This window comes from Haemorhous mexicanus, chromosome 5 (genome assembly GCF_027477595.1).
Source record: "Haemorhous mexicanus isolate bHaeMex1 chromosome 5, bHaeMex1.pri, whole genome shotgun sequence".
In the NCBI taxonomy this organism is placed as follows: Eukaryota; Metazoa; Chordata; class Aves; order Passeriformes; family Fringillidae; genus Haemorhous; species Haemorhous mexicanus.
Window position 1 is genome coordinate 39,171,520 of NC_082345.1, and position 26,293 is coordinate 39,197,812.

Genomic DNA, 26,293 nt, shown 5'->3' on the forward strand with positions numbered 1-26,293 from the left:
CTGGAATTTAAAAATAATGAAATATTTCTGCTAGCTTTGTTTTGAGCTTCATCCAATTTAACTACACCATGGCTCCTTACAGTTCTATTTCAAAGATGTTTGCTTAATCAATTAATTCAGGGGGTTTTGAAGTTTCAGAGTGAGATTCTGACTGATCATCAGTGTACTTCAGTGGCTGCCATGTTCTGCAAGATGTATAATGAATTAGCACATTTAATTGTAAATAGTAGAGATGATTATAAATAATAAGGGAAAATAACAAGATACATGAAAGAAACAAGTAGAGGCTTAATAAAATGTTAATGACAGTGGATACTTAAAATAATTATTTACTTAATGATTCATATAAATAGATAATATTTTATCTTTGCACTGTCTTTGTTTATAATTTTTGATTATAAAATTGATCTTGTTTCCCAATTCAACATCATATGAATAATATGAAATAGTGATCTGCACTAGAAAAACTTGGTGGCTTCAACCCCTCATGTCCTCCTCAGGATGGCAGACGTTATCTGGCCAGGTTATCCTTCCCAGGGACCCACTAGTTAACATGGACAGATCTCCTCCAGAAGTTGATTCAGAGCATGACTTTAGCTGAAGTAAACTCTGTTTGTCCTCAAATTTGCTTTTCATTTGTGCAAATCCCTACTTCCATTTACTCTTGTTATTAGACAGCTGGTAACCCAATGACTTTGCATTATAGTACTCAAGCTTGTACAAAGAATGATTGCTCCTAGTAAATAAAATGCTCATTTGCCCTGGTTTTCTCACAGTGATCATTACATCTAATTTTATTGCTTTGCTGGCGAAAACCATAACATGGGACCTTTCCCTTTGTAAATGAGTTATGAGCCAGCAAGAAAAATCAGTAGTGCATTGCTCAGTATCACTGAGTTCCTCAAATAAAGCCCCAAATTCTGAGCTACAGAAATGTTTCCACTTATCTTTTAAATGAATGTTTGAGCATGTGTGTAAAGAGTTTTTGGGTTTGTTGGGGTTTTTTTGCCCCTTTGCAGACATATTTCATGGTAAGGCTCACTCCACAGACGCATTTCTCTCTCTTACATATGTCTCATGCTTTCACTCTTACTGGAAGCACTGAGGAGTGCAAAAATTCAGGTCAAACTCTTGTAAGGAGGAAATTAATTCATAAATGTCACTATGTCTATGTGGGATATTGTGATTCAAGAAAATTTCAGCTCTGGAAAGTCAACATTTAACATAATTTCATCCTTCATTGAGAAGTCTGCCACATGATGAAACTACAAGGAAGAATGACAGAGAAATTAACAGCATTATATTTAGTAACAGACAAGTTATAGAATGTGAAATGTTTTATATGACTGAAGGACTATTATATTCTAAAAGAGACCGCTCCTTTTCTTACCAACTAGAAAAATCATTTCTGTTGCTTATTCCTACCATGCAATAAAACCCTCTGCACGCTTCATAAGTCTGAAGTGTCAACCAGTTGCTCATAATAAATGCCTTTTTCATGGCAATGGCATTATTGGTATGACTGTAAAGATTTTGTTTATGAGATGCCATCCTTGTTAGTTTCAGGTTTCTTAGGATTTTGGGTGGGTTGTGAGGGATTTTTTGGGGATGGTTAGTGGGGCTGGGTTTGTGGGGGGGGGGGTGTTGATTTTGGTGTTGTTGGGGCTTTTGTTTTGTTTTTTGTTTTGTGTGTTTTTTTTTCTGGAGGGGTCAACTTCTAAACTTGGGCACGGATGTGGGACTTGAGCAGATGGTGACAGTTCAGAAGGAAGTCCTGGTACTCTGTGATGATACAGTTTGTGTAGTGTTTTGGCAGCTACTGCCACCCTATGGTTTTCCATAATGGATGAATGCTGCAGAGCTTTAATGTGTTGCATTTCTCCAGAAACCTCTCATAGGTTAGAGAGAAGACAACAAATACTCCTTCTGCCTTACTCCTCCTCTATGCCCCCTTTTCAGAAAAATCTCATCTGCAAAGAAAATCAAGTATGGCATAAGAGGCCATAGGTGGCATTAGGATGGTAGAACCTTTTCCACTGCATTTACAACTATGTAATTGAATATTAATTTTGGTTCCAAGGGTTTTCACTAACTGATTATATCTGCTTCGGCAGGATAGATTTTACTCTTTTTTTTTTTTTAACGAACTTCAAAATGTACATCTGGAGAAAGCTTCCAAAACCCATTTCTTAAAGTTACTGCTGCTTTGGGAACCTGTGTTTACATCATGGATGCCACATACAGACAGATCTGGGTTAAAGCAATCTGGTCTAAGCAGAGTGTCCTCAGAGCATTGCTTCCAGCAGAGCTTTGCCCTCCAGACACCAGCAAGTGCCCAGCCGAAGGCTCTGATGCGGAAAGAGGACGTTTCAGATACCATTATTCCACTCATTGCCCTCCTTCAGGCCAGGGAATACCCTCTGCGTGGAGGAAGACTTTTTTATTCTTTTGAGGAAGCAGCAAGAGGGATCACCTCTCGTGTTGTATTTCTTCTCTTTGGGACTGCAAGCTTCCCTCCTTTTGACCAACCCAGCTGAAACCAGGCAGCAGGGTAGGCTGTAGTAAATAACTCAGCTGGCTTGGAGGCAGAGATATGGGACTCTTTCATGTATTATAGTGCACAGGCATTGGTTACCCTCATATATTATTGGGGACTCTCAAATTCCATCCCCTCTGCCACGCCCAACCTCACACCTATGCAGCGCACGAAATCTGAAGTGCACCCACTGCTCTTCATTTTTCTTAGCCGACATGGAAACTGGACGCCCACTCCTTAAGCCGGATCCCCAAACCCCGCTGGCGGCCGGCGCTAGAGCTGGCTCTGGGGCTCCCCCGAGTCGGGGCGCACCCCGCCGCCGCCGCCGCGGTCCCCGGGCACCCCGCGCATTCCCTGCCGCGCCCGCCGGGGCTCTGCGGGTGCTCTGTGACCCTCTCCTGGGGGACGAGCAGCTCCTCTCCGCAGCCACCTGTAGCTACCGCTGATTTTTCCGCATTTCTCCGAAAAAGAGCTATTCTCAGCCCCACTCCTTTCCCGCGTGTTTTAAGTGAACCAAATGTCCATGTATCAGGAGCGGGGGTGGCGTCTTTTCCGGCAAGATGCAGCGTTTGTTTTAGCTGTCGCCGCCCTGCGCCCCCCAGGCTGGTAGCGCGGGACCGGAGGGGTGCGTAGGGCCGGCTCGGCTGCCCCTGCCCCCGCCCCGGGGCGGAGCTGCGGCCCCAAATGAGGTACGATTTCACCTTTGGGCTCGTCTTCCTGGAGCGCCACTGGAATTACGGCCGTCCCAGTCCTCGCTCATGGCTCTGCGCTCCGCCGGTGGTCCCCGCTCCCAGCCCCGACGTGGAACGGCCGCATCCCCCCTGTAAAATGAGGGGAGCGGGATCTCCGCGCGGGCGGCGGGAGCCGCTATTACGCCTGTCGGAGTTGAGCATGGAGGGAAGTGAAACAGCCACCTGAACCGGAGAAACACCAGAACCGACAACAAGTAGTCTCGCCTAGCAGGGCGGCACGGAGAGCGGCTGGGGCCGGAGCCCGCCCGGGAACAGAAGCTGCTGTCGCTCCTCCGGCAAAGGTAGCGGCGGGGCGGCGGGAGGGAGCACGGGGCTGGCGGGGAACGGGAGGCACCGCGGCGGCGCTGATCCCACCTGCCCTTCCCCGAGATGCGCGCTCGCCTTCGTGATTTGTCGGAGAAAGTAGAGAGCCGAGCTCCACACAGACAGCTTTTCCTAGAGTATGCCTGCTGCCTGCGCTGATGGGGTGCTCTGTATTTCTTCCCAAAAAGCAACCCTTTCCTCCCTCCCACAGTGGGGGTGGGGAGGAAGAGAAAAATATCAAAGCCTTCTTTTTTCCCCCTCGTTAAGCTGTTAGGACAGTAAAAGATAGATGCCCATTAAATAATTAAGCGTACACTTTCTGTTCCATCAGCTCGGTCTCACAGCCCCGCAAGGGAGAAGGGGGTGGGGACGGTGGCGGATCCATACGCGGTCGAAGCAGCAGCAGTGCCATTTCGGTAGCCTGCTTCCAGGGGAAGCGGGAGGCAGCCCGGAGCTGTGCCCGGAGCGGGCAGGCGGCACAGCCCTTCGCGGAGGAGCGTGCGGAGCTGGCCGGCGGTGGGTGGCGGGGCCGGGAGGGCTCTCCCAGAGTGCGGGTCCGCGGGAGATCTTGGGAGGGGTCTGGGACAGCCTGTGACCGCGGGGAACGGTCCTCCTACGGTGGTGCTTGTGGGGCTTCTCCTCGATTTCTTCTGTTTGCGTTTAAGGCAGAGGCTCGTTCCCCACGGACCTGCCGGCGACCGGCTGCCCCCCGCCCAGCGACCGGCGCGCCCCCCTCCCAATCCCCGCCGCCGCCTCCCGCGCTCTCCCCAGTCATGTCCCACCCGGAGCGATGGGGAAGCTCGAGGACAACGAGAGGGTGATCCTCAACGTGGGGGGCACGCGGCACGAGACCTACCGCAGCACCCTGAAGACCCTGCCGGGGACCCGCCTGGCTCTGCTCGCCTGCGAGTCCCAGAGCGAGTCCCCGGGCGGCGAGGAGCCGCCGCCGCCCCCCAACCCGCCGCCGCCTCCGGCGGGCGGCTGCCCGGAGCCCGGCAGCGGCTGCAGCCCCCGGGGCAGCGGCGGCGCCAGCGAGTTTTTCTTCGACCGGCACCCGGGGGTCTTCGCCTATGTGCTCAACTACTACCGCACCGGCAAGCTGCACTGCCCCGCCGACGTCTGCGGGCCGCTCTTCGAGGAGGAGCTGGCCTTTTGGGGCATCGACGAGACCGACGTGGAGCCCTGCTGCTGGATGACCTACCGCCAGCACCGCGACGCCGAGGAGGCCCTCGACATCTTCGAAGCACCCGACCTGCTGACGGGCGAGCCGCCCCCCGACGGCGACGACGACGACTTGGCCGCCAAGAGACTGGGCATCGAGGACGTGGGGGCGGCCGCCGAGGGCAAGGGCGGGCGCTGGCGGCGGCTGCAGCCCCGTGTCTGGGCGCTCTTCGAGGACCCTTACTCCTCCCGTGCCGCCAGGGTAAGCGCCGCCGGCCGGCGCTCCCACCGGGCGCTGGGGAGGCCGAGGGTCTGCTGGGGTCCCCGAGCGGGAGCCGGCATCACGGGGAGGCTGCCCCGCTTGGGGTGTGCGTGCAGAAGTGATGCTTTGGTGGGCCACTGCAAGGGGGGACATGGGTCCCCGTGGGGTGGTGATGCTTGTCCCCTGCACATCTGCAGGCAATGTCAGGTAGCACAGGAGTCCCGCTGCCATCCCCCCCATGGGAGTGTACGGGGGTGAGGTGGGAGCTGTGCCTCGAGGAGCCTGCAAGGGAGCCCACAGTCACCCCCTGGCCTCTGTGGGGTGTGGAGGGGGTGACTCGCTGGTGGAGCTGTTTGTGTGTGGGTGTGAGCAGGAGCAGCCCCAAGGCACCCTCATCCTCCCTGAGCGCCTGCCTGAACGTGAATTTGGGGCCGGGGCAGGTGGCCTGAGGTCTCGGGTTTGGGGTCAGATGGTGGCAGTGACACTGGAGAGCGACCTCAGACCATTCTGAGCTTCGCTCTGTCTGCACTTCTAGATGATCCTGGTTCAACAAAGTAAATGTGACAGGGGGTCACCCTGGCTCTTCCTCCATTGATTTCTCAGGGTGACCCTGGCTGGCTCAGTGACTGAGGGACTGGGGACAAGAGAGTAAGTGATCATACTGACTTTCTTTTACTTCGATAGGGATTTTAGGTTTTTATGTTCACTACTTTATACTTCGATGAGTTGGATTTCAGTTCTGTCTTTTCATTGCAGTTGTCAGTGGTGATGAAGGGTTTGCTTTCTAACTCAGGGCTTTGGAGCAAACAAATAGGTGTAATTCCTTTGAGAGAAATACGCAGTGGTGTCTCTAATTTAACCAGAATAGCAACCACCAGCAAATCCTCCCTGCAATGAAAGACAAAGGATTTGTAACAGGAAATACTCGATTATAAAATGGCAGTAAGTATTTTGTGGCGTATTATCAGGATTTCCACAAAGTATTCAGAGCTAAACCTCATTCTGCAGAAAGTGTGGTTATGGTGGGTGCCATCTCCTACTCAGCTGCACCTATTCTGCTGGCAGTCTCATAGATGCGTGCTTAACTTTTTAACTAAGTTCTGTGACTTCTGGAATTGTACCCCATGCCATGATGCAGTTTCTGCCTGCTCACGTTATGAGCTTATTGAGGTAAGTTAAACAGAAAGTACAAGTCCTCACACTTATTACTGTCACTTACTGAGTACCAACATTGTTTATGTTTTTGAAGGTTGCCTACCAGTATGTTTTCCCTCAGCAGCTGGCTCCAGTTGATTCTTAAAGTATGTTTTTAATAAAGAATGGCTTCTGAAGAAAAGTTACCAGAAGTGTCTATCTTTGCTCCTCAGTGCATACTCACATCTCGCATCTCAGCTGTCGGAATCCTAAAGAAAATTTGGCTCAGTTACCTCACAGACTGTAGTGCTGTAGTGTGTGTGGTGATTGCCCTGCACATTTTCTTTCACCTGCTGTCTTGTGGAAAGTTGCTGACAGTGTCAGCAGCTTTTATGACAGAGAATCTTCCTGCTCAGCTTGGCTGGAGAACTGAGGAGTACGGAGTAGATGTTCAATGGAAGATACCAGGAGAAGTAGGAAAGTAGGCATGCTGTTGTGCCTTGGAGTTGAAGTTCAGTTTTCAGTCCAGTCTTTGACAGAATCTGTAGGCACTTGCTTTTCAGTTTTTCCATCTGTACTAGGTCATCCTGAACCATTAGTGGTTTGGGTGAAGATATTTCAAGTTTGCAAAATGAATACTGTAATTAACACTGTAGTAGGAAATCGCAGGATGGCAATATTAATCTCGTAGAAGATAGAGTATTTACCTTTTTATAACTTAACTGGTTTTATTCTGATTTCAAACCCAGGCAGCCAGAATAAGGCAGTGTCAGAACCATAACAACCATGTCTAAGTCTCTGTCTTCATTTTCTGAAGATCTGTACTTGATCTTTCAGGTGGGGAGACAATTTCGAGAATTCTGTTGAGTTTTCAAGCATTAAAGTGAATTTGTATTTAAGGACTTGCATACACTTAGTAAGCACTTTTGAACACAGTAATTTAAGGTGATGGTAACCTTAGCTTGCAACTGAGACATTATGTTTTTCCACACCTGAAACGAGAGCCCTTATTTTCTCAGTATTCTGGCAAATACGCTCTTGTTTTATGTCAGCTGAGATGATGACTAACTCTGAAAACATTTGAGTGAAATCCTGGGCTTACTGAAATCAAGACAAAACTCTGTGAACATCAATCTTTGCCTCACAGTGTTAGTTACTGACTCATACACCACTGAGATTATGGTGGGGCTGCTTAGTGGTGAACTTTCCTAAGAACTGTGATAATTATTTTCTTTTAGTATTACTGATTTAGGTTCACTAGTGTCTTTTTTGGGGAATTATGATGCTGATAAAAATGGAATATTTTCTGTTAATGAAATGGTACTTAATATTTGTGATTTTCTTTATTCGAAACTGTGATCTCTAAAAATAGAAATTTATAGAAATTCAAATATAAGTTGCCATGGTAACCTCTTTGGGGATAGTGCACGCACAAGAGTATTCTAGCAAGACCATCCAGTGATGTTATATAAATAGTGGAACTAGTTTGTTGACAAGAAGGTTTACTTTAGTTGAGATTCTAAAAAAAATTCAACTTTTAGTGCATGCAGTTTGGTAGTCAGATAGCGACATCTGCTAAACACGGGGCTTGTAAATATGACACATAATCCATCTATGTATGATTGCTTTGGAACCTGCAACACTTCCCTTTGTTTCCCAAGTTCAGGAGTTAGGTCTGAATGTTATTTCTGTCTTCATATTATCGTTTTGGATTTCATAGACCGTGAAATGAATTGAAAGAGTGCAGCCGTACCCCTTTCGCTCCCTGTGTGATGGAACGATCATTCACAAAAGGCTGTTTGACACAGGGCTGTTAATGTGGATGTGGAAATCTACTGGCATAAGGTGCTCTCGCAGGACGAGGAGTGCTGGGCGACTGGATTTTTGTGTGTTGCTTAAAACCTCTCTGAAACAGACACCTGATTCTTATCTGACTAAAACCTGTGCACTGCTTTGTTGGTCAATATCTGTAAGTGGTTTTGGTGGCCAGTGGCTCCAGGTACTTGTTTGCTTTAGTAAAGTGCAAAGATACATCTAAGTAGTTTGTAAGAAAGCACAAGAGGCAATATTAAGTGCTGAGTTCAAAGTGTCTGCAGATGTCCAGCAGGAACTGGAATGCCAGTGCTCATCTCAGATATCATATTTCAAAGTAATTACCTCTAAAGCCTTTTTACTTTTGAGTAATAGTTGAAAAATGATGCTGTTTAAAGAAGTAATTAGTATTTGTCATTGATTTTTCCTAAGGATTATGGATTACTCCTGTACTGGGTGCAGGAATGCAGAAATGGCCCTGAAATCCACCAGGTCCATAGCTATATATCCTTAATGTTTTGGGAAGACTGTAAATCTGTTTGTGGCTAAGGGGCCAGTGGGGTAGTTAAGCAGTGCGGGAGTCAGCGTGGCCCGGGGCACTTGAGCTGGCACTGCTGTTTGCAGCAGCTGAAGGTGACTTACACAGCCCTTTGCTATGGTTTTTATCTCTAGGAAAGATCATCATTACTTGGTTTACAAGGAAATACAAATCCTAATTAGCAAGTATTTTTCAAGTTTGCTGTAAGTAAATATTCACTGCAATGCAAATAAACCCACAAAAACCTTGCGGTCTAGGCATGAAGATATATCTTGAAAGTGTTCTTAAAAATACTGATGCTGCTTCATAGTGACATGGGGAGCTGTATTTGAGCAGTGGGTGGTACTTTTGGAGGGAAAAAATACCACCCCCATCTACTGCTTTGTATGATGTTAAATTGTCAGAGGTTCCTTTCAGTGACCCGTTGCATCTACACCAGCTTTGGACATTCAGTGAGGGAAGAATCAGCTGAAATGAGTGGGATGGGAGAGGGGAAAAATATGATTTTATAGATTCCCTTTAGAGGCTAAAGATACAGAAATTATGTTGGAGAGCATTCTTAACAAAGATATCTTATGTCTTTATTGGGTGGCTTGTTTATGTTTTCTCCAGGTACCTAGATACCTGTTTTGATACCTGTCAAGAAAGCCTTGATTTAGGAAGCCTGTCATGTACTGTGGTGAATGACTGAAGTGAGTTATATTTTTAGGGCTTTTCCTGTTCTGATGAAAGACAGGTTTTATTTTTGGTGGAAATAACACTGCTGCATCAATCTGAAATGCTGTGAATGGAGTGGTGGAGGTACATTGATCTCAGAATATATGTTTGTAGATTAATAGTGAATAGCAAAAGTTAGCTATTTTAACTGATAGGAAGCCCTTTAATACATAAAGGGAAATCTTTACTCTGTCTTTTATTCAACGAGGAATGCAGGTATATTTTAGATTTTACCATTCAATTCTTAGTTTATAATCAAAACACTAGGTTTATTTACATGTGGGAAAATTGTCAGTTCCATTAAATTAGTGAGAAACAGTCAGTCTGCTTGAAGCATTTTTGCTATGGGAACTGTCTTTTTTAAAGACACATCAAGATGTGTTCCTAATGACAAAAGTCATACTGCATTACTGTTGCAGATATTCATACACTCTGTAGCTTCATGCATACAACATGGGCTGCCCAAATCACATTGTAAGTAATTTTTATTAATTTACTTCTGGCATGCTGGCTTTTAAAAGTCCTGATAGGAAATTTTATCTTAATACATGATTTATAATCAACTAGCTTGATCTTCCCTGAATGTAAATGGTTTCTGATGGTACTGACATCAGTGAGGTAAAATCAGCAAGATTTCTGCCTTCCTAACTTCTGCCTCTTCCTCTACAGCTGTTCTGCCTGATGCTGCTAGTGTTTCCATGGAAACAAGCCAGCTCTTCGCTTCCTCTTCCCATTGAAAACAGCCTTCTCACTGTCACTTATTCATCTGGGAAAAGGATTTTGTCATGGCTCTGGCATAACTGACACAGAGATGATCTGTCCTATCATTTCAGAAATAGATGCTATTAGGTATGTGCATGTGCATACAGCCAGATTGTCCTTCAGTGACTCTGAAATAATTTGGTTAATGGACTTAGGTTGAATTTGCTTTGGTGTAACTGGAAGTGGAAATCAGCTAATTAGACACAGCCCAATATAGTAACAGTGTGAGAAATATTTTAAAATGAGAACTATTTTAAAATGAGAAATCTGGCAGACAATGTTCTCTTTTTTTATGTACTTAATATAGAATGTAGTATTTGTCATGTTTGTTTACAGTGATCAAATTCTTAAATGCTTTACTTTGAGGATGAGAATTTATTCTCAAACTGATTAAGATGGTGGTGGGAGGAATAGCTCACAACTCGGGATGAATATTGTATAGGTTTCAGTGCTACTGTCAGATGAGGAATCACATTGTCATGCACATCATGTGATGCAGTCCGAATATGAAATAAGTGATGCAGGAGAACTGGTATCTTCAAGGTCCTTTTATTCTTAAGGTGTTTGGTACTTAGTCCAAAGTAAATATACTAATCAATACCCTGCGAAGAAAACAGCATTTTTGCTTGATTTGGAGAATTTGTGTGAAGTCATAATCAAAAAAGTTCAGAACTCAGACAAGTTCCATATGCTTGATTATTATCCTTCACTGTAGGGACTTTAATATACTATAAGAGAAGTTTGTGTAAAATTTGCCTTTCTCTCCCTCACTGATCATTGGCAGAACGTGATTCTTCTCTTCCTATGAAGGTGCCTTGCAACTGGGGAAGAAGAAGAAGAGAAGAGGAAAGTCTCCCTCTATAAATTTTTAATGTTTTAATAATCTCTTATAAAAGTGATGTCCAGTAGTTTTAAGATGGAAGAAACAAGTTCTTCTCATGATCAAGTGCTGTTTCAGCACTGTTCATTTCTCCAGAGATGGTTCCTGCTCGTCCTGTGATTCAGATCCGTGGCTCATCTTAGGGAAGGAAAGTTTCCTTCAGCCATGACTGGAAAGAGAGGGTTTATGCTCTCTATATTTAGCACCCAATGGAGGTAGTGTGTTCCCTTTTAATTTTAATTTTGAACTTTTCTTTAGACCTCACTTCTGTCAGCATGGTTTACATAAACTTACTGATTCAGTGTAAAAATTTGTGGGGATTTCTGCAGGGTTTTGGTGGTGGATTTATTTTTTTTTTTTAATTGTGAGTAAATTAGTTAGGCAAATAAAATACGGGTATAGTAATATTCAGAATATCAAGCTGTCAGCGGTCAGTCTACTTAGTGTATTTCTTGTTATGCAGTTCCTTTACATACTCTTGTTCTTTCAGAAGCACACACTTTTCCAGTATAAATCAGTAATTACATAGGAATAAAAGTTTTATTTTAAAGAAATGTTAAGCAAGGCTATTCAATGATTTTATGTGGAGAGGAAATAGGGGAACTACGTCCAGTCTTCTGTGTGCTCTTACCTCCAAAGAGCATTCTCCCTGATGCGAGGGCTGAAACATGAGAATATTTCACACGTCAGAAATGATTTATTCTGGTGAACAAAATATTCAACTGGGGTAATGTGCAAGGACATAGTAGTATAAATTTAGCTTGGTGATATTTATCAACATGATCAAAGGTATTCAAGTTGTACTGATGACCTGGTACATTTTTTCCCTGTAGTGGTATAAACGTGTATATGGTGATACAACTAAATGTTAATTTTGTCAGGTGCTATAGAAATAGCTGTAGAGAATGTACATGAATCACATGTTTTTGGGATTTTTTGGTTTCATTTTACTAATTTGTTTAATTAACATCTTTGTTGGTACTTTATGATGACTAAAGCAGTTATGAAAGAAAAACTCCACTTCCATCTGTTAATCGGAAGTGTTAAAAATAGAATGCCATCTAATCACATGAAATACAATGTCTTGTGATTTGTGATTTGCTTTACAGATTTCCTGGCTGAAGTGGTGGCTTGAAGCTTAAAAATCAAATCATCTAATTATGTATTATAGTAGTGGGTTGTAATTCCCCCTGCTGCTTTTAAGTTGAAAATTCTGAGGTGTTGCTGTGGTTTTGGTCTTTGTACCAGTACGTTAATTATTACAGTAGTGTGATAATTCAGTTCTTTCTTGTTACAGACAGCCTTTTGTAGTTTCTTAGTGTCTCTAGGTGAGACTTAGATATTGGTTCTTTGATATATTCCAGCAAAAGGCTGTAAACAGGGAACAGGCTCTTAGCCCAATGCAGAATAGTGTGGTAGAGTTCTTTAATATGCATGAAGTATGACATGCAATATGATCTAAGCTTGTTTCTGAAAAAAGTGCAGTTTTAAGTGAGTATAGTTTAAAGTGTTTACATTTCATTAGTGTATAGCATAGAGAATTAAATTTTTCCACTCTGCCTAATCTTTGTAAAAGGGTAAATATCCCTTGAAGATTGTGCATTTGGCTTGGATAATTTTTAGGGTACTAAAGATATAGTAGATATTTAGCAGTAAACTTCTTTTTTCCTGTTTAATTCTTACCCTAAGAGAAATAATTCTTCTTTGGCAATGACTTTCACCCTGCTAAAATGCTTGTTTTGATAAAAGCACAAGGCTATTCCAATATTAGGGACCTGATAGTACCTGGGATTTTAGAGCAAAAGAAATCAAATGCTGAAAGTCAGTTAATGGCAGAGAAAATTGCATTGGGGAAGATGAAATGTAGTGGAATTGAAAGAGGGGGCTGTGGAACAGTGCTGTGAAGTGCTGGGTACATGTTGTTGCCATTGTGCAGGGCACAGACTGAGTCCCTGGCAGTTTTACAAGGGGACTGTGTTGGTGCCTGCTGCAGCCCTGAGCAAGGGTTTAACCATCCCCAACAGCACCCTGCTGCTGCTGGGCACTCTCAAGGGGTGGGGGGAATAACAGTGGCTTCTAGTCACATTCCTGTTGGCCTAAGTAATTTCTCAGATTGTGAACATACACGAAATATATTAGACTTTTTATGCTGTGAACTATAAGATTGAGGATAATCAAATATGTAGTAATTAATATTTTATATAAAGCCTGTGCAGTAACAGAACTTTAATGTTTTTCTTAATGTAGATATAAAAACTATTACAGGAAAATATAAAAATGTTTTTGAAGTATGCAAATGTCTGGGTATAAATTTTCTTTAGTTCTTAGACTATATCAGAGATGATGTCCTCAATAGTCCTTATTTTTACATAAGTATTTAAAAATTCTCTGAACTTTTCAAGTGAGCAATAGTCTTTATTGGCTGTTGGTAATCCTACTAATATGAATGGCAATGATGTTGAATAATTGGTTTCAGGAGTATCCTCATTTTCACAGGATAATTGTTAAAAGCTGAAAGAGATAATTTTGATATTTTTATTAGTATCATCCAAAAGTGTTACGCAGGTCTTTTTTGTGACAGGAATTTTTCAGTATTCTAGGTTTAATCCAGGTATGGTTTGGAGAAGAGCCTTATTTGTCTTCCTGGTTTCTGGTCTCATTTGGGAAATAAATTTTCTTGCATTTGCAGTTCTAGATCTGACACCTACCATCAGATTTTCATTTGAATTTTAGGATGTAATTGATGCACAAGCACATCTGAATTTTGCCTTGAACATTTTTCCCTCGGTCTGCAAAATTATTTTAAGAAATGGTAAATAACTCAGTTGGGATGGATTTACACCTTTCTGAGAAGGGAAAGTGGAGAAGGAAGTGCTGATCTCCTGGTATCCAGTAACAGGATGTGGGAATGGTTCAAAGCTGTGTCAGAAGTTTAGGCTGCACACTAGGAACCATTTCTTTACTGAGACCATGGTCACACACACTGGAAAGGGCTTCCTAGAGAAGTGGTCAATGTCCCAAGCCTGTCAGCATTTCAGAGGAATTTGGGCAATGCCCTTAAACCCTGCTTTAACTGTGGATTCAGCTGTGAAGTGGCCAAGCAGTTGGACTAGATGATTGTTGTAGGACCCTTCCAACTGAAAGAATCTATCCTATTCTAAAGAAGTTCTGGTTTTCCAACCTTACCTTCTTTCCCTTACGATGGAAAATCAAGTCCTTTTATTTAGTAATGATGGTGTTTCGTATTTTCATTGTTTAAAAACAAAAGTGTATATAGTACAAGACATATAATAAATGACATCAACTTTTTTTTTAGGGTAAAAATCAAACAGGGTAGGGTTTCAGTGTAGGTATTGAACATCAGTTTTGCTGTATAACTCACGATCTCTTCATTATCTGGTAATACTGTATGTTAAATTGATATAAATTCTTTAGGCATCTTAATCCTTTGGCCAGTGAATTTTATTGCTGGCTGTATTAGAGACTGTTTGAATATAGTTTCAAATTTGAGAACTGAGACTTTTGACAGCAAGACAGAGTTATTTTCCTGATTGCCTAGGTGACATACCTGTGCAGCTTGGAAGAGAAATGGCTGTGGTTGACATTTGTCTCCAAAACGGGCATGTGAAACTAATAGTGCAGTGATCTGTGAATGGACAACAAAACTGGTTTGATGCATTGCAGCTGCAAGGTCTCCTTGGTTAGTCATTGCATTTTTGAAATTGGTGCTTTGATAACAGAAAAAATGACATGGAGGAATTAAAAATTAAAATAAATATTTAATTACAGGGAAAATTATGTCTTGGGAAAAAAAAAGAGCTGTTATGGACTGAAGCAAAGAATGTGTTTTCATTGTCTTGGTTTGTCAAATATAGCCAGTCAAACCTTAAAACTGGCAAAGATATTTCAGGTGGCATGTGTATTTCTTTTGACTATGTTCACTGTTTTAAGCATGGAAGATGTTGGGTTTTTATGAACTGCAGGTTTGTCTACTTAAACTTTTTTCTTGTTTCAATTGCCATTTCCCTAATCTTTTATTGAGATGGGAGCTTTGATCTTTCAATCTTTTCAAAATTACTTCCCTAATGACTCAATTATGACATTTTTGAAACAGCTATGCTAAGTAGGTACAGTCTGTGCCTCCATCCAGGAGCTGTGACAGCAGTGTCTCTTAGAACTATCATTGAAGGCTCTCAGAATTGCTTCTTACTTGTTTTTCACTCTTGAGCTGCACTGTGTTGCATTCAGCATCTTGCACTTTCACTGAGGCAATGACTAGCTCTTCTAGTACTTCTGAATCGATGCCCTTTCCAATGCTTTTGTATTAAAATTTACCATTTTGCTATGGCTTGAAGTGCAATGATAGCTGGAGATACCTATCTACTTTAGCGGCTGTGCTTGCAGTTTTTCTTTGGAAGTGTGATAGCTGCCTCACTTACTGAAATGAAAACTCTGCAAAATTTCAATGACTTTGTATTCTCAACAATTGAAAGACATTTAAATTTAGTATTTGGTAGCAGAAATGTACCCATTAGTCTCTAGAGAAATGAAGATGTAGTTTGTGTTGGGTTTGTGTTTCATTAGAGCAACCTCTCTTGCAATGCAGTCCTGACAGATTTGTGAGATGAAGACATTACTGTTTGAAAAGATACCTGCTTTCTTCAAATATGAGGAGCTAATTTTCTAAAATGTGAAGAAATATTAAAATTCTATTTTTTACTGCTGCTGTTTGTATGCTCCTTGCAAATAAGCATCAGGAGGTGTCTGTTCATAATTATAATGAACAAACTTTGCAAATCTTACTTTGTTTTTTTACTGGCCAAGCAATTTTAAAATACAAGGTAATTGTTATTGTAATCACAGAGTCAGTAATATGTTGCCTCCAGAAACCCAAGCCTTGTCTGTGGTTGGGAAAGTCTTTGAAAAAGTGGAGGCTAAAGGAAAGTGTGTGACCTAAATTTTCATAGCAATTCTTCTGTTCAGACAAGTAGTGTGACGATAGTGGGCACTGAAGAAATGTGAAAATGGGCTGAAATGTGAGTGTGAGACAGGAGGGAGAATGTTTGGGATCCTAGTGCTTTCAGACTTCAGGTGTTCTTATCCATGCATATACAGATGTGGATGCAAGTATTTTGTGTGTGTGTATAGATGTATGTGCATGCACAGATACACACATACATTTATAAACAATCTAATACATAAGTGTTCCTAAACTGTAATTATGATAGTCAGTAAGAGTTTCTTTTCATTTTTTTTTGGTTTCCCAATTTGTCCTTGAAGATTTTAATGAAGAAGGCTGCATCCTCTGTTTCATTATTAATTCAATGTTCTTGCTTTTACATGTTTAATTCAGTTCCTGACTGTAAGTTTGAGTAAAGTTTGGGGACTGTATGAATATCTTGCTTTCTTGGGCTATGATGGATCAGTCTTACTAGATATGCATATATATTACAATATTGGTGTACAGTAATTAATCATGTTTGATAACAGGAGTAGTGTTCCATTTGTTATAAATATTGTCTCACTGAACGTGGGAGAAGACTGAAGGAGTGACATAACTTAAGACATCTTGTTTTCTGTGAACTGCTATCTCACTGGTGACTCTCAGGGCTGAATAAAGTTATTCTTGTTTGTCAAAACATACATTCTTTATGATATTTTATAAGACATTTTAAGAAAGTCATGTCTCCCAGAGTTTTGCCTCCTTTGGCTTTAGTAAGGGGATATATTAAATAAAATCAGATTTGGCAATCATTTACATCAGGTCATGTTGATAACACACACAGTGATTTTTCATCTTTGAAGTATTACAGCCTGTTTTATTATTAATCTGACTTTTTTTCCCTTCTTTTTTTTTTTTTGAAAGGAATAGAGGATCAGTTCAAGTTAAGTTCATACATCTCTGCTTCTTGTGAGGATTATTGACTAATAAGAAACATAGAACTATGAAACCAACATTTAAGCAGAAGATGCAGAATGTCATAATACAATGAAAGGTGGGAATGGTATAGGGATTATGTGACAATGAACTCATTTGGTCAGGCTTGGAGGGACATTGAGATTGGAGAGGGATCAGGAACTAAAGTGATAGCAGGGAGTTGTAGAAATCCAGCTTTATGTCTGCTGTGTTTCACCCTTGACTGGAAACTGAGAAGATACAACTGCTCTCTTACCTTACAAAATAAAAAAAAAATAAATTAAAAAACAATTAGTGCTCGAATAAAAGAATTTCTAAAAAAGAAGGAATTGAATTTTTGCTTGTGACTGAAAAATATAGTGTAAATGTGAGCTAAGGTGATTTTTAAAGAAGGTTGGGGATTGTTTGCTGGTTTCTATGCCTGAAAATGTAAGCATATGTAATCATTTAACAGTCCCTTTTTTCTTTCTTTTCTGTGTTTTTTTTTTTTTTTCAGTGGCTCTATGGTAGAGGTAAAGTGTGACTGTGTAGTCATTTGAATGTATGCCTTACTGAGTATGAGAGGAAATCCTCAATGCATTGATAATAGTTTGCAGAGCAGAGTTGGAAGAGTGTATTCAGAGAAGAAGGCTTACATCCTACACCTGAAGAATACAGAAAAAAAGCCCATTTTGACCCCATTTGAAACTCCCCCAAAAAGGAGGGTAAGATTCCAAGGGCATGGTCAGTGTCATCAGTACTTACAGTGGCACTTAATTTCGTATTTCAGGAGCATTTGCATTAGTTACTGAAAGCTAGTTGCTATTCTTTGCTGCATTTTAATTTAATAGGTTAATAGTTTGTACTTAATTATATAGATCAGTATTGGCTAAGCTTACAGCAGTGTTGTAATTGAGTTACTGTAAATTTTGGTGTGAGAGTTTTTCAACAGAAATTAATCCTTAATTCTGAAATAACATCTTTGTGTCTTGCTTTTCATGTACAAGAGCTGTAGCTGTAAGTTCTCTCTGTAGAGCTGGATGAATTTTTCCTGTATATGGTGAATGCATTTTCATAAGCAAGATGTATAACATGTTGCTTAACATTTTGTTGTGAAACAATGCCAAACATTTTGCTTATTGATCAGAAATGTGGATTGTTATCTAATGTGAAAGCCATGAAGAGGAAGAGCATTGCCATCAAAATTGAAGTGTTGTTTTGAAGATTCCTGGGGGCACTTATACTTTGTTTTTTTTTCTCTTTTCCCTCACAAGGGGAAGCTGTACTGAGTTACTGTATGGAGAAATACATTTTAAGGGAGCTATTACTGAATTATTACAGGAAATTCATTAATAGTTTAAGTGTGGTGTTTTCTGCTGGGGAGTAAAAAAGCAAAACAAAACTAACATTGAGTTCTATCTGGCCAAGATTTGAGGATGTGCTTAAAGCACGTGGCAGTATTGGCTGAATGAATTCCAGGAGACGGCACTTGGCAAGCCTGAAGTCTGCTGTGATCCTGGACAGGCCAGTAATTTCTTCATTCAGTTAATTGCTTTGGCACAAACAAGATGCAGGATAAACAAGTGGGCCCAGTTTCTTTTTCTACCTGAAATGATGGCTGCCTATACTTTTGACAGAGAATGTCTGTATTGTGGGGATTTCTCCTGAGGCTACTGAGGTTTGAAAACTCTTTTCTAGTGTGTTGTTAATAGCTGTGTAATACAGGGCTGGATTTCAGCATTGATGCCTAACTCAGAGTAATACCAAAACTTAAACCAACATGCAACATTTTACTCAGAATTCAGTGCACATTCCCAGTCAGTAAAGTATTTGTCAAGAGAAAATTTATAGCACTATAACTTCATGTCTGTCACATGCACTTTCTCTTTTGCTCATGTACTGTGCTGATGTTGTGTGTGGTTCTGAATTTGGCAAAGCTGGTTCTGAACCAGGAGTTTAAGGACAGATCTGGTTTCACTGTGTATCTTAAAAATCCCCAAACCTTCCTCCAAATAGGAGTGTAATATGAAAAAATCGTTCTGTCTATTTCTAGTTGTCGTTGCAAATAGCTGGTGTCAGTGACTCGTTTGACCCTGAAAAAGCTCAAGCTGGTAGCTGTGATAATGATTTGCAGTGCATTTTAAACTGAGTTTGGCACTAGCTGTTAAGAAGGCTCTCCTTCACTCCTGTGATATTTATTAGAGTGAAAACCCTAATAAATGGACGGATTTTCAAGACTTACCTAGATAAATACTCACCTTGCTTTTTGTGAAGATTGGAGTTCATACTACTGTTCTGTGGAGTCAAGGCTTTTTGTGCTTAAAAGAAGTGCACTGCTTCCTGCATTAGTCTGGCAGCCTCTGAGTCAGGAAAGGATTTCCTACCATGTGCAGGGAATACTGGACAAAGTGAGCGTTGTCAGACTGGTAAATTAAACGTGCTAGGGGATGGAAGTGTGCCCATAAATAGGAAACCAATATGCAAAAAATGCAGAAAGATCTTGAGGAAGGAGGTTCTTAGAGAAATCTAACTGGGGGAAACTGAAGGAAAGTGATGCATTTGAAATGGCAGTTAAATAAAATGAAAGGTCAAGAGTGAGAAAAGAAAAGACCTATTGGGGAGGGGTGTTTTGTTTCAAGACTAAATTAAGTAAAGCTCCAGAAATTAGGAACTGGTGATGCCCTGAAATGTAGGTTGTGTTGGTTATAGTTGCTTCTGGATTTGTTTTATTCTGCTGCCTAGGGAAGAAATAGTGCACATTAACAGTTTTGTAGGGTGAAATGTTTGCATTTATCACAGTCTTTGGGAATTCTTCAGCTGATTAAAGTATTGGCAGGGGAAGAGAAAGGAGAAGGGCAGGGAGAAGCCTCAGTGTCCATTTGTACAAAGCTACAGTCTTAGGTTTAAATAAACAGTTGGTTTTTTACATTTAAAAAGCAATATATTAAATCTTTGCATTTACCTTGTATCTCTCTGATGATTTATCTGAATGGCAAAACTTCTGTGCACCTCTGTAAGCTTTAGAATGGGATCCTGTACATGCATTTGCTTTTCATTTTCTGGAGAGTCCATAGCTCACAATCCTGATTCTGTGCTTAATAACTCTCTATTAAGCATGGTGCTTGTTGTGACATATCTATCACTTTTTAGATAAGAGATTTTGAAGTTAAATACATAACATATGTGGCATTTAGGTCTGACTGTGTTAGATAAACTATTTAAGTGTGTACCTGTATGTAGCAATATTTAGAATATTATTTAAATGGTGAATTTCAAGAAAACGGAACACCGAACACTGTTTTTTATTTCAGTTCACAGGAAAGTAAAAAATAGGTCATGTAGGAAGAAGAGAGGCTAAAAAGATAAATGTTTAATATTTGAAGTTCAGGAAAACCACTAAGTGCCATAGAGTTTTATTTTTAATTTCAAACTCATTAGTTTTTACAAAATGGCCTTGAATAAAATTATCCTAAAGGGACTGTCTTATACATTCTGAGCTGATATACTCAAATGGAGGCTTTTTCTACATCTCACAACCTATTTTAGGGCTCTTGTTGAAAGAACATTGATACTAAGAATGATGATTCCACTTTTTGTGGCACTAATCCATAGCAGAAGCAGTTCACTCTGAAATTCCCCTTGAAAATAAAGTAAGACTCCTACAGCCAAGCAAAGGGCTTCCAGCTCTAGATCACTAAGCAGCATGACTTCTTTACATAGTATCAGAATTAGAGGGGCATGCCAAGTGAACAGTGAAGCAAACTGCCTCTTGTGTGTTGCTGTGAATATAAAAAGACATTAAAAATCATAAACAGTGTATAAAAAAAATTCTTATTGTCACATTGTAAGTTTGCAAAAAAAAAAAAAGGCAGAAAATTGACTCTACTTCTAGGATACATTTTTTTTCATTATTATTATCAAGTTTAGGAGACTTATGTGTCCATTCAATGTGTCCATTCTCCAGGTGAAGACCCTGGGAGAGGAAGGACAGTAAAGATTAAAAACGAAGCTTGGAGATTTGTAATCCCCTTTTTCTGAATTGTAAGTGATGGCATTAAAGTGTCAGACAGTCTTGGTAATCTGCTTTGTCTGTGTTCATAATCAGACTACTTCATGAAAATTTGAATTATTTTGGAACAAACAGGAAGAAGTGGAACAACCAAATGTATGAAAACTGGTATGTGTGAATGATGGTTTTATGACACCTTTCATCGTTCACTTTAGAATACCTTACTGATAATTGTGTGGAAAAGAAAACTCTGCCTGGATGTGCAGAGTCAGAGACAGTTTTACTTCTCCACTAAATTTAGATTTCTTTTAACTTTTTTTTTTTAATTAAAGCATATGAATCATCATCATCATCCTTATTTCATGAATTTGTTACATTTTGGAACAAACTAATTTTCTTTAGGCTATTTTCTACTTTTTCTAATTTACTTATTTTTCTGCTTGTTTTTTTTCCCTTTTTTTTTTCCTCCTTATTATTTGAGGACTCTCTAAATTTAGGTAACCCTTTGCTCCTCTGTAGAAAGACTCATCAGCAAGGCTTCTTCCTGTAAGTGTGGGGTTTATATCTGTAGAGCTAGCGGTGTAGCTCATGAGTTCAGATATCTGATCCTGGAATACAGAATAAATGGGCAAAGTCCATTCCCCCTTCTTTTTCCATTTTATTGAGTATTGTTTAAAAAAAGCCATAAATCTCTATAGATAGGCTCGCTGTTAAGTATAATGAACAATACTTTTTTCTTTTCAAACACAGTTAGACTTAACAATCTTAAAACTGCAGAGAGAACTGCATCTAGTTTTTAATCCTGTCTGCAGATTTGTTATATCCTGGTTACAGAATCCTCTACACAAAGTCTGCCTGAAAAGCTCTCTCGGTGTTGTGGTATAGAATTTCTCAGTTCTGTGGCCTGGAGGTGTAATTTAGTGCATCTGATATTAGGAATCTAAGTTCCTCATCTTTTTAATAATTTGAGGTACAGGCCTAGATGATTGAAAATAGCTGAGAGAGATGCATTCATTTGGACACAGCAAACTCTCTTTTGAGTGTTTTAAATATAATCCTGCTCTATGTATGACTAAAATGGGCAGTTGTGCTCTCTACTTCGTTGGACTGCATTTGTTTTCCCATAAGCTCTACTAGTGTGAACTAAGCAATGTGCAAGTGAAAATTGTATTTGTGGCCTAAATGTAGAATTGTCACTGATCTAACTACATTGTTAGCTAAAGCTGACTTCCCTAAATCCATGTAGCAAGTTTCTGACTATGCTTCAATCAGTTAAAGAGTGCCCAGTACTCATTCAGTTTAGTTTGGCTTCCAGACCCATTTTCCCACACTTAACAGAGTGTACTAGAGGCTGTCTCTGATGTAAATAAGTTACTTTGCAAATCAGTTTAGCTAAACTGGAGAAATTTCTCTGTGATTTCTGTAAGGGTCATTTGTGATATTAAAGTGTTCTGACCCTTGTAAGATATTCTAGGAGACCCCTGTTGCATGCCTTGAACTATCAGTTCTGGTTCTGACTGCCTGAGATGTCTGAAATACATCTCAGGGAAAAAAAAAAAAAAACAAACCAGGAATGGTTTTCTTGACGTTAAAGGATCTGAGTGAAATCAGGTTGAACTGACTCTTAGCTACTTCTGAGATACTCATTGCTTGTGTTTAGTACTTTTATTTTTCCAGTCCTTGCTGTATCCTCTTCCAGCTGTAGATTCCATATAAAAGCAGACTGTTGTTGCCATATGCCTGCTCATATTTGGCTTGTGTGTGTTTTGGATTGCCCATCATGAGCCCTGGTAGGGAGAGTAATGAGTTCCTAATGCAATTCACTGTCAAGTTTGTGACCTCATCAAAGTCTAGCATATTTTAGAGAGCTTGGATGTTCTTTTTTCATCAAGTCAGTAAAATCATCCTTATTCCATTCTAGCATATCTTCTTAATGTTAATGTGTAGGAACTGTGACAGCTGCCAGCATCTTTATTGCAATTTATAACATCACATAACCACCAATTGATTTTTTTTCACTCTTCACAGTCATGCTAAATTCCCTCCTTGTTTGCAATGCCCCCCAAATGCACAGCAGAGCCATTGAATTATCTTGGGATGTGCTTTGGCTGCATGACCCTTTTTGGGGCAGACCTCTAAATCCACTACTTCATTATTAGTGATTTCCATTTCCCTTGGCATACCCCACCTTCTGCATTCCCAAGCCAGGGAGCAGAGGCTGGGCTGGCTGCATCACACGGGAGGATTTACACGAGGCTGGGATTTGCTCAGAATCAGCAGAGAAATTCTTCTAGGAAGTAGCAGCTTTGTGTTTTTGTGGTGGGTTGCACCCAGGAGGATCACAGGGTGAGGTCTGTTTTCCTGTGATGTGTGGGGCAGTGAGAGCTGTACTGAGAGGGCTGCCATGGACAGCTGCCAGGGTAGACCTGTGGAAGTCCATGGCTTTGTTTTTCAGGCCTTTTTTGGTGACAGAGTAAGAGACAGACCAAAACACCAGCAACCATAAAAGTTGTTTTTCTACATGAAAGAATGGCAATCACAGTCAGAATGGATGACAGCATGTTTTGATTCTGAAAGGTATGTAAATAGTGTCAAATAGTCTCTGTTCAAGGGGAGAGTAAAGCAGGGGCTCAGTAGGAAGCCTGGGAAGAGGCTGCAGTAGGCACACACCTGCTCAGCAGTGCTGAAGTGATGTTCAAGTGGAAGGCACAATGTGCTTATGCAGCATCATGGTAGCTCAGTTTAGTTTCTTTTTGTTTTATGAATCTGGAACAATTCCGTGACTGTAAATTCTAGTTCTGCTGTTTTAATTTTTGATTTAAGAAACTATTGGGACTGAGTCTTGCCTATTGCCCTCTTCTTCATTAACTCTCTCCTTTGCATTGCTGTGTATCCCTGTTTACTTTGAGGAAATGAATGTGGGCTATTAGGTTATACAGTTTCAGCTTTTATATAATTTCCTCTGTCTTTCTCCCTGGGGAAAAGAAACACCAAGATTCTTCAGAAGATCTTTTTGTCATTGTAAGTAATGGACACATCCTTTCTGGTGGGTCTTGTGAATACTCACAATATATAGCCTTTAAATGTAGAAATTGCAGTAAAAGGCACCTATTAAAATTGTACAGTTAGCACCCTGAGTTAGGGAATGCTAAAATTCTGTGTTTAGCAGTAACACCATCCTATGTGTGTATTTAAGACACAAGATTGTAGTGCTGGGTGATACTATTCACTAAGACTGTGAGGGCTGTTTCTGCCTCTACAGTTTGTTCACCAAACTCCATTGCATAGTAAAGACATATTGGGAGGTGGTTACTAGTTTTTCATGTCCTTACATTTCCTTGAAAACTTTGCAATGGATTCAGTATCTGGTGTGAGAAGCAAGGATCCCAGTGTGGACTGGGAGTTGCTTTCATTTGGGAATACTGTGTATTATTTTGTGCTAAAAGGGTTTCCCTTTCATTAGATTATATCTATTCTGCCTCTGTTGGAAGTGAAAATATTCTTGTAACTTCCAAAGCCATTGAGTAGATGAAAGGATCAGATTCAGTGATTAAATGAAGAATAACAAGGAGGTGCTGTAAAGATGACCTTGATTTTCTCATTACACGTATTAAGCTGCCTTCTCAACACTGCTGTGGGCATCAGAATGATTGGTATCCATCCAAGCTGACTTTTTATTGGGGTTTACTAATGTGCCCACTGGTCTTTATGGACAGTTTGCTGTGTAGTGTTCAGCAGTGTCAGAGTACAAATGCAGACTTTCTGTCAGAGACTAAGAATTGCCTTCCAAATACTGCCAGAATAAATAAACAATCATGGAAAAACTGCTTCTGAAGAGCAGCTCCCTATTGCAGCTTTGTTTTTCCAGAAACTGGAAGCCAATATTTGTTTTCTTAACTGCAGTTAATGACTTCTCCCATTTCAGAGAAGACTGTCTCCTAGTTTTCTAGAAGGAGATTGCTTTTCTACATGTCATTGTAAATGTCATAAATATGAAAAAAAAAAAAAACCAAAAACATCCTTGATTTAAATTTCAAAGCAACAGTTCTTGCCAGTGGGACCCTAACCTGTTCATGCAATGTGTAGCTGCTCAGCATCACTTCAACATCTTTTGTTTCCTATTTGGATTATAGTTTCTAGCAAATGAGATGAGTTGTGAGAACCAGGTTTGCTGCTTTACTGGATGGTGGATGCTTATGTGGTAAATTAACCTCATACTGATGTATTTCTTTAACTAAGTTTGTTCCCAAGTAAAATAAGAATTATTACATTTTTAAATATTTATGCTTACTGTAAGATCTGACTTAGAGAAATTTCTGTTTCCTGATTTGGACCCGAGGACATACAAACTTCCAAGGTTTGGCTGTTGCAGAGCTTATGTTTAATTCTGGGTCCAAAGTAATATTTTATTTAGTCAGGAGTCAGGCAAGGTAAGCATTAATGTCAAGAGGCATGAACCATCTCATTTGCTTCAGTAGATGCTGAAGCCCTGATTTGACCAAATAAGCATCAACATAATTAACCCTTTAGCTGATGAGCACATTAAAAGAAAAAAAATCTTATTTTTCTGGTTATGTAATCTTATAAAATATATAAGTCTATTAACTTCAAAAGATTGTAACTTAAGGACTTAGATTAAAACTAAATATTCAGATAGACTGATATAATAAAAAATAATGCTTTCATTAATTAAATTGTGAAATTCTAGTATTATGAAGACAACACTATAGAATCTATGTGGCTGTTGTGTTGTGCTTTACAGGGTTTTGTGAGTAGAAAAACAAGTGAATTGTTTTTCTGTAAAACAGAATTTTCTTAGTAGGCACAAAACCTGTGTCTTGAATTGAACAGTTGTATAAATATTTCCTGATGACTCCCTTTCAACGATAGCTGACAGCCCAAAAAACCAAAAACAAACAAACAAACAAAAAAAACCAAGAGAAGAACAAAAGAATACCTGTTTATATTATCCTGGGCTGTAAAAACACCACAGTGTTCCTCCCTCCTGAGATTACACAAAGCTCTGTCCCTTGAGCTTTGCCAGTGCATTAGTGCCCTCCTCCTTCTGGTGAGCCCCTTCTGAGTGGCTCTTCAGGGCCAAGAGCAAAGTTCCACCTCAGAAGGACTTGGTGGCTGTCATCCAGGAACAGGAATAGTTTAGTGGTGCTGCTTTTCTTCCCAGGGCGTGTGTGTTGTTGGGTGGGCCAGGCTCATTGCATCTTCTGCATAAATCATTTGGTCATTGCCTAAATTCCTGTCGAATGTCTTTTCATCATAGCTTTTCCACTGCCCATACCTAGGAGAGCAAAATTGGATTAAATTGGAGCTGGAAGGATTTAGTATAGGTGTAGTTTAATTTTAGTTCAGTGCTTTAGTTTAGCCAGAACAGATTCCAGTGATACTGAGCTGAAGCCATAAGCATGAAACACCAAGACTTTGCTCCTGTCCCCTTACATCTTTCCACACTCTGTGGCATTACCAACACACTTTAGGATTTAAAGTTCAAATTGCAGTTCTGTAGCCAGACAGTT

At 40.6% G+C, this 26,293-nt stretch overlaps 1 protein-coding gene across 1 annotated transcript in view; it reads left to right on the forward strand.

The window, feature by feature from the left end:
* Positions 1-3,436: 3,436 nt before the first annotated feature.
* KCNC2 (potassium voltage-gated channel subfamily C member 2) overlaps positions 3,437-26,293 on the forward strand; it is a 100,364-nt gene continuing 77,507 nt past the window's right edge. The window contains exons 1-2 of the mRNA XM_059846901.1: positions 3,437-3,569; positions 4,257-5,014. Coding sequence (XP_059702884.1) covers positions 4,382-5,014 — 633 coding nt within the window. The 5' untranslated portion in view covers positions 3,437-3,569; positions 4,257-4,381. The remainder of the gene's footprint in view (positions 3,570-4,256; positions 5,015-26,293) is intronic.